General features: G+C 34.9%; 1 protein-coding gene across 2 annotated transcripts in view; it reads right to left on the bottom strand.

Moving 5' to 3' along the window:
- The window catches only part of LOC134532977 (RNA-binding protein cabeza-like), a 48231-nt gene continuing 36136 nt past the window's right edge, over nucleotides 1-12095 (bottom strand). Inside the window, exons 6-11 of one of the 2 annotated variants that reach the window (XM_063370075.1) lie at nucleotides 9637-9755; nucleotides 6633-6762; nucleotides 6092-6286; nucleotides 3424-3552; nucleotides 346-502; nucleotides 1-249 (exon numbers count right to left, since the gene is read on the bottom strand). In XM_063370075.1, coding sequence (XP_063226145.1) covers nucleotides 213-249; nucleotides 346-502; nucleotides 3424-3552; nucleotides 6092-6286; nucleotides 6633-6762; nucleotides 9637-9755 — 767 coding nt within the window. In that variant the 3' untranslated portion in view covers nucleotides 1-212. Of the gene's footprint in view, nucleotides 503-3423; nucleotides 3553-6091; nucleotides 6287-6632; nucleotides 6763-9636; nucleotides 9756-12095 lie in introns of both variants that reach the window. The other variant, XM_063370074.1, reaches the window with a different exon arrangement.

Below are 12095 nucleotides of genomic sequence, written 5' to 3'. Positions count from 1 at the left end.
TAAAACTATTTGAAAGTGCATTTATTTAGTTAAATTACAAAAAGAATCATTTGTTCTATGCTACACACACATCAAAAGGTACTTTAAAGCAAAACACCTTGAGAAAACGTCCATGATTTTAAACACACATTAAAATTTTCTCTCTACAATACATAGAAAGAATAATCATAACACATGATTTTGAATAATGATGGTTCTGGAATGCTGTTTTATCAGTATGGTTTTGGGCGATCTCTGCCACCACGGTCACTGAAACAATACAAGAGACAATTAAGGCAAAATTAATCTGCTCTAGTAAATGTACATCTGATCAATAATGCATGTTTTTCAACACAGATGACGTACCCTCCTCTCATTGGGCCACCACGGCCACGCCCTCGGTCCATTCCCCCACCTCTAGAGAAACCACCGCCGCCGCCACCACCCCTTCCTCTATCACCACCTCCTCGACCTCTAAAACCCCCACGATCCATTCCGCCACCTCTGCCACCACGGCCACGGCCTGGAACACAAATACACAACACTATTATAAAGACTTCAATTCTGATACCAGAGACAAGTCACTGCCCAGTACCATACGCTGCTAAAAAGAATAATAAAAAGGAGAAAAATTTTATTGTGTTATACGGAGAAGAGTAAAACTATCTTGAAACTGCCAGCAAACAGACAAAAGTTTTAAACGTGTCTGTAAAACATTGCACATCACTGACCTATTTTCGTTCAAAATATGGCTAAGAAAATTGGATCAGGTAGAAAACACATCCAGCTATGAACATAAGATATACCGTATTTACTCGTGTATAGCGCACCCTCGTGTATAGCGCGCACCACGATTTTTGCAACAAATTACAAAGAAAAAAAATTGAAAATTTTTTTCCCCATAAATAAATTTTACTAACATTTTGTGGTACCTGATTATTTAAATTGATGTGTGGTGATGCGTCAGGAAAATACTTAAACTCTGCTGTGTAGACGGAAGATAATGAAGCGCTGTATCGTCACAACTGGTACATGGGAGGGAGGGAGGGAGGGAGGGAGGGAGGCGTGCCCCGCTACGTTGCTAAGCTGGCGCTACGTTGCTAAGCTGGCGTGGAGAACTAGATGACTCACCGGTCGCTGCTGGGACGAGGAATGGAGGAAGCGAAGAAATTTGTCAAGGGGGGGGGGGGGGGAAACTGGTGACAACATTCTCTCTTTTTTTTACTAGCTTCTGAGCTGGCTTTCTGTAAAGGGGGGAGGTCTAAAAATAAACAAGAGACCATGATGTGCAAGCTTGCGCGCGCACGTGTATGTGTGTGCGAGAGACCAGGTTGTGAGTCTGTGTGCGCGTGAAACAGAGGCCTTGTTGCTTGTGCGTATGTGTGGGGGCTGGCCAGAAACGTCACCCTGTCACCCGGCAGTTAACGACTTCCCCCAAACTTTTTTTCCCGTGTATAGCGCGCATCCTTATTTTTTCCCTTTACTTGTGGGGACAAAAGGGCGCGCTATACACGAGTATATACGGTACGTAGGGCCATGCAATTTTCGCGATCGCGAAAAAACGACGAAAAACGTGAAATATTCATTAAATCTGATTTTCCCACGAAATTCGCCTTTTTTTGACAATTCACGATAAAACACGCGAAAAACGCAAAAAATATTTATTAACTCCTTTGTTCAACACAACAGATACAGTGCCAACCTTACTACGAAAATAATATGCAATACGATTTATAACGGTAAACACGGCAAGAAATTTCAACAATCCTTAAAAATCTGACGTGAGTAGAGTATTAAACTTGTATTCTCATAAATTCATGCGGTAAGGGATGTGGATCGGAAATCAAACGGTATTTTTTTCCCCGTAGCAACGTTACCAATTTATAATATATTTTTTCTAACCTCAGATAACTTGTCGTATGTATAAAGTTGTCGGAAAAAATTAAATAGAACCATCCGTCGAAACGATCGTGATAATATATTTTATTAACGAAGTCACGCGCCATCTTCTTTGTTGATACTGCAAATTTGACCAAAGAGTCACAGACTCTTTCTATGCATAGATGTGTCCATCCAGATGTAGAAAGCCGCTCACCCGAACAGTTTCGAAGTTTTCCGATCGCAAGTAAAAAAGCACCATAATTAAAGGATTAAAATATTTTTATTTTATGGTCATTAAGTATTTTAAATAACGCCAACCTAACCTAAGATAATGTTTAACTTCGGAAGATTTCAGGTTGTGCTTGTGGTTTCTATTTGAACTGTAAGTTATCCATCCAATACAGCACAATGTTTTTAAAAGGCAATATCGCCACTATTCCAAAATGGCGCCGTTCTGGAAATGTTCAGTATTCACAATGAATGCAACACATTAGGTCCTGAAATTAAAAAAAAAAATTTCTTGGAAGTAATTAATTGTTGGTTAGTTCAACATGCCAAAAACGTGTAAAGGAATTTAAAAGTGATGGCTTTTCTTATTTTTGATGAAGGAAGTAAAATTATGATGTGCAAGTATTGCACAAGTATTGTACCTATATAGTGTGGAGTGGCTGCGAAAAGACTTGATTCCTGTAACTGCAGTCTGATACTTCAGGCCAACCATTTCAAGCCTACAACATTGTTGTACATTTTAAATAAATTATCAATATAAATATACCTATATATGTATATATTTTTAAAATTTATTGCAAGGTATATGCATTAAGTGGCTTGCATATAAATGCATTATATATTATATGCTAAGTTAATTAGTTTTAATATGCTATTCTAAAGTTAATAAAGTGTATATATGCATATTTGTATAGGAAATTCAATGGAAAAATAATTTTAAAAAATAATATTATTTGCAGGTATTTTTTTTTTTGCCAATTTTCAACACCACTTTTCAGTTTTTTTAACGAATTTTTATACCGCTTTTACTTGTTTATAATGATGAAATACCTCATTTTTATTCACCACTTTCAGGTGGCCCTAGATATACGGTATCTGTTATCATTAAATGCATTCCTTCACATGTTTTTCTACTAGATATTAAAGATTTGACTGGATACACTGGCCTAATGGGAAGTTCGAAAGAAATGCAATATACAGAGGTGTATCAACAGTTCCTGAGAATGTATTCGTAAAATTGTTGCTTCGTTACATCAGGGTTCTAATGCATTTTACATTATACATCTAATACAAAAACATCAACAATTCACAATAATTGTTGCAGCCAGAGCATTGCTGCTGGCTGAAGGGGGGGGGGGGGGGGGAAACTAATAAATAATAAAGAAAACCATTATAAATTTATCTGTAAAACAATTTCATGTTGACCTAAGCAATTATTTATTCGTCAGCAATAATACCAATGAATTCTATGATACTGTTTTCTACCATTTTACAACCAACATTTTATTGTCCTTTCTTACCACTATTACTTTTTAATCAGTACACGTTTCTTACCTGGGGGGTCGCCACCACCAACTCCTTCTGGTCGAGGTTGGTTGCAACGATTGCATTCTGTACGCCATGAAAAGTTAGTATTGCCACAATCTGGGTTGGGACATTTCCAGTCTCCATCACGACCAAAACCTGGAAACAGTACATTCAGGATTGATCACTGGCTTCCATGATTAAATGTGGAAAATGTGACATATGTTTTAAATTACTGTGTGTTTCTAGCTATAGTAGAATGGGGAGGAAGTCACTACTCAATTTATTTTTCTTCTTCTCACACTGCACACGGTTGCGGTTGATACGCGTCACAAGCCGGACTTGTCATGATGTTTCCGCTGTCGCCGGCAGGCACCAGCGAGCCAGAAGAGTTTAGTGCACTCCCACTTCAGAACAGTTTTTTTTTGTAAACGGAATGTCAGATTTTTTTGTTCTTTTTGTAGTATAATTGAGAGTATTAAAACCCATATGAAAATATGCTGTGCATCAAGCCTAGTAAATCTTCATTTAAGGTACACTATTGATGTCTTTCACTTTACCACCGGAGATGAATGCATACTAACAATAAGTAATAATGTCGGAATCTCAAATGAAAAAAAAAAAAAAAAGGCTACAAGTATTATGGCACATATGACAACAGCAGACCTGCCAACTTGTAAAGTTGCTTATCAGTAAGATTTTAAAATTTTCCGAAAAGTGCGTAAATAGGTCGCGGCATTTCATGTCAGTTATACACACCAGTTGTTCACCATAAATAAGTGGGAAACATGTGTTATACACATATTTACACACAAACATCACATATTATGCAAATGAATGCTATTCTCCGTAATTTAAACAAACAAGATGAAAAGTAATTTTCAAAACTTAATTTTCTTATGCTGAACATAAAATTCACTATTTATTTTAAGAATTCTTGAAAACCAACTTACCTACCAATCTTTTGTATGATGTTTGTTATTTTCCCCCCTGAATTTTGCCACACTCAAGTTAAAATTATGCCAATGCAAACACTTGTAAAACCTTAACAAAATATGTCACCACGAGGGGATAAAGTTTGGAACAAGAATCTGTGAAAGGCAAAATGACCCATTTTGCAAACAGTCAACAATATTAGAAACTACATCTAAAGCTATTTCATTAACAATGGCAGTTGTCTTAGTTCTACCACAGCTATATTGTTTAGCCACATCACACTTAGGAAACATTTTTCTAAGCAGTGGGCCAACATGATCTGCAATACTGAAGGGTATGTTGTGTTCCACAAAAGAACCAGTGAACAAACACTCAGCCTGAATAACCTCATTTTCAACACTATTTGTACCAAAGTAAGTGTTATATCTTTTTATTTTCCTGTTGGTATTTGAAATTACTTACATGTTTCGCACACTTGATATGGATAGTGGGTAAATATGTACTTAAGTGGTATTTGCGAAAGAAAATTTTAAAAATTTGAAAATACTTTAATTATATGCTCTTTAAATTCCTCTTTTCATTAAAGCCGGCGAAGATAAGAAATTCCAAATACTTTATGAGATATCGCCGTTCTTAATTATGCTATAGAAGATGTGTGTAATCATTCGACCGTTGCCATTTTTGTTATTTTGCCGTGTGTTCGTGAATGCCTAATTAATTAAAATGGTCCGCTGGCTTTAATGAAAAGAGGAATTTAAAGAGCATATAATAAAAGTATTTTCAGATTTTTAATATTTTTTTTTCGCAAATACCGCTCAACTACATATTTAAGCACATTTTATACCTTTTGTTGGCACATAAGTACTATTATTAAGAAAAATAATCGACGCCTTGACTCAAACAACTTTATTTCTTTCTCGCTTCACTACACAACGAAATGTATGTGAAACTCAAATACACTCCCAAACATAACTGTATCGTAAATATTTTGCTTTAACTGAACCACTTTAGTTTTTAATTAATGTACACCAAACCACTATTTGTTATCAAACACAACACTACACGCGTGGACATAACCTGCAATCTCGTACACGACGGGCCCATCTACACCAGTCCGAACCTGTGGCCTCTGGGTGGTCCGTGTCCTTATCCCATAGATAAAGGTTACTATCTTAAAGTGAATGAATGACGTCACATGTCGCACATACGACTGTCCAGTCTATAATTACGATGTCTGATGTCTGAATCTAACGATTTCTAAAGTATTCACCACAGCGCAGTAACGTGGAAGCGCGGCAAAAAATGTCGCCGGGTCAGTGCAAATATATGGTATTCTGTACTGTAAACTACAGTACATGTACCACAAAATGCGGTTAAAACAATCTTGCAGCACGTTAAAATCGGTACTTCCTTTCTTCTTGTCGTAAAAACCATTACAAAACTGTGGTATTGTACGTGACATTTACGGCACTGTTCCAACAAAAATACGGTACAAAAACTGTATATATGGTATTTACCGATGCAAGTACACTATTTTATGGCACGAGATTGAAAACGCTAGCCCGTGCCCCGTGAGTCAATGTAGAATTTCAGGCCAGAAGAAACGTAATGCGTAAAATTAATGCCGCTCCCCGTGAAAACGTAAGAACTGCAATCACCCGTACAAATTACGGCAGAATCGTACAAGTTGGCAGGTCTGAAACAGCCTTCTAATATCTCACCGCGTGTGTACTACATGCATGTGTTTGAAGTCAGAACTAACCTCCACCCCCACCGCCGCCACCTCCTCCTCCTCGGTCGTCTCTGCCGCCGCCCCCTCCTCTACTTCCCCTGTCCATGCCTCCCATACCACCACCTCCTCCGCCTCCCCCACCACGGCCTCTGCCACGGCCAGCAGTATAGTTGTTCTTGTGCTGGGCCATTTGAACCTTAATCACTGTCCCCTTGAAATCCTTGCCTGAAACACATCAACACAATAATTAAATATCTTCGCATTCAATTCCACAATTTCAGGTATAAAAATCAAAGGGGAAAAATTACCTTATAACTAACAAGTCAATTTCCACAACATACTTTTCATGCTAGGGCCATTGTGTGTTAGGAGGCCACGGCCATACAACTACAGTAAAACAATGCTCTCTTCTGTGAACAATATATCGACTGCTGCAGAAAGCTCAAGTTGAAAAACATGGCATTGCCAAAATAAAACACAGTATACTTGGTCACTATTACAACAAATAAAAGTTAATAACTAGAGTTTAAAATAAAAATGTAAATTTTAGCTGGTGACAAAAAAAAATTACCATCAAACCAATCAATGGCAGATCTGGCTGCATTTGCATCATCGTAAGTGACTGTCGCTTCTCCCTTGGGCTTGCCAGACAACTTGTCCTTGTACACCCATATTTTTGGTTTCATTGTCCTCTTGTCCATCTGGAAAAGAAAAACAATATGTTCAAACTGCAAGTCTTTTAACTGAACACATAGACAAATACATGCTATAATTAGGGACCCCAAAAAATAGTGGTAAGTGAAATTAGTGAAAATTATGAAATTATTAAGTTTCTAAAGCTTTTCACTAATATCCAAACAAAAATATTTAAGATTTAATGCATAGGCTACAAAATACAAATCCTAAAAGTACAAAATTTTTACAATGATGATTTGCACCACCTTATGTTTTAATAGACAACACCCCCCCCCCCCACAACTTTTATTCAATTTTATAAAATATTTTCTGGGATCCTTAGCCATAATTCATACAGCACACTTAACATTTTCAGTAAAATATTTTTTGACTTCCAAGTTTATGCACTATTCTCAAGCAGGCTTGCAGAGTCATGACATTGAGACAAAGTAAAGTAATGTTCCTGTAAAGCTTCTGGTTACTTGACTGCACATTATTTTATTTTGTGCAAGTAATATTGGTTGCTTAGGAAACCAAATTCCCCCACTTCACCAAAATAATTTTTTTTAATATAAATGATGTCCCTGTATTAATTACCTTGTATAATAATAAACTATAAGGCAACAAGAGGTATAACAACCTAAGCAGACCCCACTGTCACCGGGCAGTCACATGAGTGCATTGTGAAAGAGGAGGGGATTAGATGCCACCAGGCTGATGTCACTGTTCACGCAAGTATGTCTAGAGGTCCAAGTTACCCTATCCGATTTACAGAATGGCTTCTTCATTGAAATTTAAATCACTTCGAAATTTACAATAACCAACCTATTGGAGTGAAATTCTGATGTACTATGTTGGTGAAAATAGTGCTGCAATAGGGTTTACTATTAATAGAAAAAATTGTGATAGAATAAAAGGCAATGACACCCCAGGTAATGAAAACTGAGCACAGGATAGTAATTATAGAAGACTGAGAAAAATCAGTAGTTTTATTCTCTACAAAGAATCAGTCCCAAAAATAAAGTAGTTTGCATTGTAAGAACAAAGCGATTTGAACTGCAAAAAAATAATTAAGGAATTGTCTAGTTTTTCCCTGGAAAAAAAAAGGTCAAAGAGGAATATTTTGGTAAAAAACCTGAATTAGGAGTATCTCAAAAACATACAAACACACAAATTTCGTAACAATGAAGGTACCGTAGTTAATGTTGACAAAATAAAGTGCATACTACACAGTGAAATAACTTGTCAGTATGGAAATTGGCATCACAAAATCCATTGGACAGACACAAAATTAACGGTTGTGCATGAATATGGGGAGAAGGGCTTTGTTCTGAATGGTTAGATTATTTTAAAGTCACAGCAAAAGTCTGGAGATAGCCCAAATAATTTATTATTTATTATTATTTATTATTATTATTATTTGAGTGCCTACCAACAGTCAAAGCCTTTAACAGGTAGGCACTTAACAATTATTACATAAAGAAACAACAATAACATACACAAAACACAATGATAAACACAACAATAAAAATGGGACAACACAAACATAAACACATGACAAAGGACCCTTATAAGATTAAGTAGCTAAATTTGTCAAATTTAAATTAATTCTTATCAATGAAATAACAATAAAACATTATTTACATCAGAAGTTATCTTAACTGCAAGAAAATTAAGAATTCAAAATATCTTTCATAGAGAATTTTGCCCTTTGGAAAGGGTCTAAATCTTTCAAAATATCATTACAATTATCAGTACACCGTTTTGATAGCTCATTTTTTATGTGATACGTTCGAAAGGGTCGCATTGTTCTATGATTGAATGAAGGAACTCGAAGACCAATTTTGTTTAATATTTCAGTGCTGTGGTAAACATTTATAAAACAATTTATTACAAAAACCGTATCAGAAACTTTCCTTCTAAACTGCAGTGTATGCGTGTTCAGGGTTTCAAGGATTAGATCGTAGTTAAAATTCTCTGAATTATCATCTATTAAATTTTTGTTATAAATGTATCTGAACAATTTCTTTTGTATATTTTCAAGTCTATTTGAGTCAGTGGTAGTTATAGAGTTCCAGATGACAGAGCCATACTCTAATCTCGATCTTACTAAGGTAAAATAAAGACTAATTACAGAATAAAGAGAGCTAGCCAAATAAGTTAAATATTTTATAAGCCCAATTATTTTGTTTGCACTTGCAATTAAATTATCCACATGGTGATGAAAGTAAAATTTTGAATCTAAGAGAATACCTAGATCACGCATACAATAAGTTCTCTGTATCATGTTGTTGTTTATTACATAGTTAAAATTTTCTGTATATGTTTTCCTAGAATATGATATTATTTTAATCTTCTTAAGATTTAATTTCATTCCGTTAGTTTGACACCACTTAGTTACATTATTTATATCTTCTTGCAACAATAAACAATCACTTGGTGTTCTAATGGTACTATATATTTTTAGAACATCCGCATAGAGCAAAGCTCTCGAATGCCGAATAACATTAACTATGTCGTTTATAAAAATTTTAAAAACTTTTTAATGTATGTCAAAGTATAATTTTCTGGAGAAAGTTATATAGTGTTTAGTTCAACAAAAACCTACAGCAATTAACAAGGCATTCAAAACTAGTTGATAACCAACAATGATAAAAGCAAATTTTTTTAAACAAGCATGCCAACAAAATAATTAGTGTTATAATTTTTTCTTGTTCACACAGTGGTAAATGCTTCAATGAGTTAATAGGATACTTGAGAACTTCAGTAAAATATTTATGCAGTTATTTTTTAACCTATGACAATTATATTTTGTCAATAATACATAGTTTTTTCAGCCATTCCATTGCTAGGGGCTTTCATGACTATCTGAAAGAAGTTACTATATGTATTTGTATTACCTTGATGATGCCTATTGACCCAAAATGTTGTTGAATGTCATCTTCAGTGAGGTGTGGAGACATCCCAGACACAAACACAGTATCTTCCTGAACAATCATGTCACCACGATCACCAAAACCTGCACAGCACCAAAGCTGACTAAGTTTGGAAATATAACAAGGGAAAATAATACATCTGCACAACACTTACATGCCAAAATACCTTAACTTCTTCTACCCATGATTCACAGCAGTCTCACAACTAAACAGCTACCACGCAGGTAAAACTGCCCTGTTAAGGATGTCTAAACAAGCTGTTGAGATATTTTTACTATCCCCACCTCCCACCTTATGACTCCTAGACTAGAGATTTCACTGTTCAGGTTAGTTGATTAAAGCCTACTAATGTGCTTGTTTTAGTAGCTTAGGTTTCAGTGGTTTTTTCAATTTTCTTTATCTTCATTAGCTATAGCAAGGCACAAAAAAAGTCCAAGAGTAAATACATGATGAACCATAGCATAAAACAGTGCAACAAATTTCAGAAAAGATGAAAGTGACAATGCAGGATCAACTGTGGACTTTAACTAAGTACTATATTTAGTACTAAAAGTAAAGTGGTTCTGATGACCAGGATGAATGAATTAAATATTAGATGTCAGATTTGTGACAGAGGAACTGAAAGGGCATATCAAGGATGTAAAATTGAGAATGATGAGAAAACAAGCATTTATTTGGGCACCATGTGCAAAAACTCTTGGAAATACAACTTCTGAATAAAATAAATGCTGGAAACTGGAAAGATCAAAGCAGTAGGTACAATTACAATGAGAACAATCCTTGCAGTCAGTCAGTATTTCAACACTCTCATAGTCTGCCACCATGCATACAAAAATATATGACGTGTTTACTATTTAAAAATAGTTGAGTTTTCATTTACCACACTTTTCAATTTAATGTCACAGTTTAAATTAACTATTGGTTGAAAAATATGGGAATCCTTGAACTTTACCTTGAGAGATTACTGTACCGTAAACGGAAATGAGGCTGTGGCAGTAGAATGCAAACAGAAAAGTTTTTAAAGAATGGGCTAAAACATGGAGTTCGCACTTTAAAAGAATGAAAGACGATCATTAACAGAACAAAATAAACTGAAGCAATGACTTTCAAGACACACGGAAAAGTGATTAAAAGCACTTTACGTGGCTGATACAGCATGGTTATAGCAGTACTGCAGGCTGCCATTATAGACATGAAATTAAACCAATACATAAGAAAAAACTACACATAACTGACTTCTAAAAACTCAAATTTAATGACCAATTAAAACTGAACCACTTCATGGTTTTTAAGCATGATTCACAAATTACAATCAAATCACCATACTGAGTTGATCACTTTCCCCCTACAAATTTACCCCACAATAGCTTGTGTTACTATGTACTTATAATTAAAATTATTAAAAGTACAGCTTAATATACACAAGCCCAGGGAGTACTGCATGTACTAGCCAAGATAAAATTATGTCTTTTTCTTACAACTCATTACTTAAACACAACTTAAGTGTCACTGCCTCCACATACCCAACATCAAATTTTCTAATATAAAACTTGGCATTAAAAAAGGGCCCAAACAATATAAATATCACATTAATCTAAAATACTAAATTTAAGGTTTTTATTATTTCTCATGGGATTAATGCAAATGATTATTCAGAGGTGTCAGCCTGCATTATGTACGTAACTTACGAGCTAAGACCCAATTGTGACTAGTTAACTATTTAATAATAGAGTATGCTTCAAAAAAGTAAAGTGAAATCCCTCAAAAACATTTTCTACACATAGAATTTTTCCAAAGATAATATTTGTGTAAGCAATAAAAAAAGTGGTTTGAAGAGAAACTAGAAAAATGTATTTACACAGTGTTATACATTTCAAATATTTAATATGAAACTCATACAAATGCAATAGCGATTGCAGGTTTTTAAGGATTCATGAATAACAATGACACTGAAACTTAATAGTTAAAAAGGATTTTTTTTAAACCAATTGCAATACTTAGAAATTATTAAGATTGTGCAGCATACTTGGGGCATATACTAATATGCTGCACTGGTCAGAATAGAAGTCTGTAATTTATTGGAAACTTTCTCTGGAGGAAAAGAAATGGGAGGGGGGAAACAAACTAGCATTCAATCAAACTGCAAGCCTCTGAAAAAAAATATTTACAACATTTTTATGATATTATGCAACATGCTAAATGTGTAACAATTATCAAATTTTATTTTTTGTAGTGCTGTGCTTCCTTAAAAGTCAAATTTGCTCCACGAGTCAAATTTTAGGGCTCTGTCTCACACCATGTTGATTTAATTTTTTTATTTACATAATTAAAAGGGCTATTCCTGAACCAAAATAAATATAAAATTACTCACGAATATAGAATACTTATAAGATACTCCCAGTCTTCTATAAAACACCATAGCT

The sequence above is a fragment of the Bacillus rossius genome, chromosome 6, assembly GCF_032445375.1.
Source record: "Bacillus rossius redtenbacheri isolate Brsri chromosome 6, Brsri_v3, whole genome shotgun sequence".
Lineage (NCBI taxonomy): Eukaryota > Metazoa > Arthropoda > Insecta > Phasmatodea > Bacillidae > Bacillus > Bacillus rossius.
The sequence above is the reverse complement of the archived record's forward strand: the minus strand, read 5'-3'. Positions and strand labels throughout refer to the sequence as shown.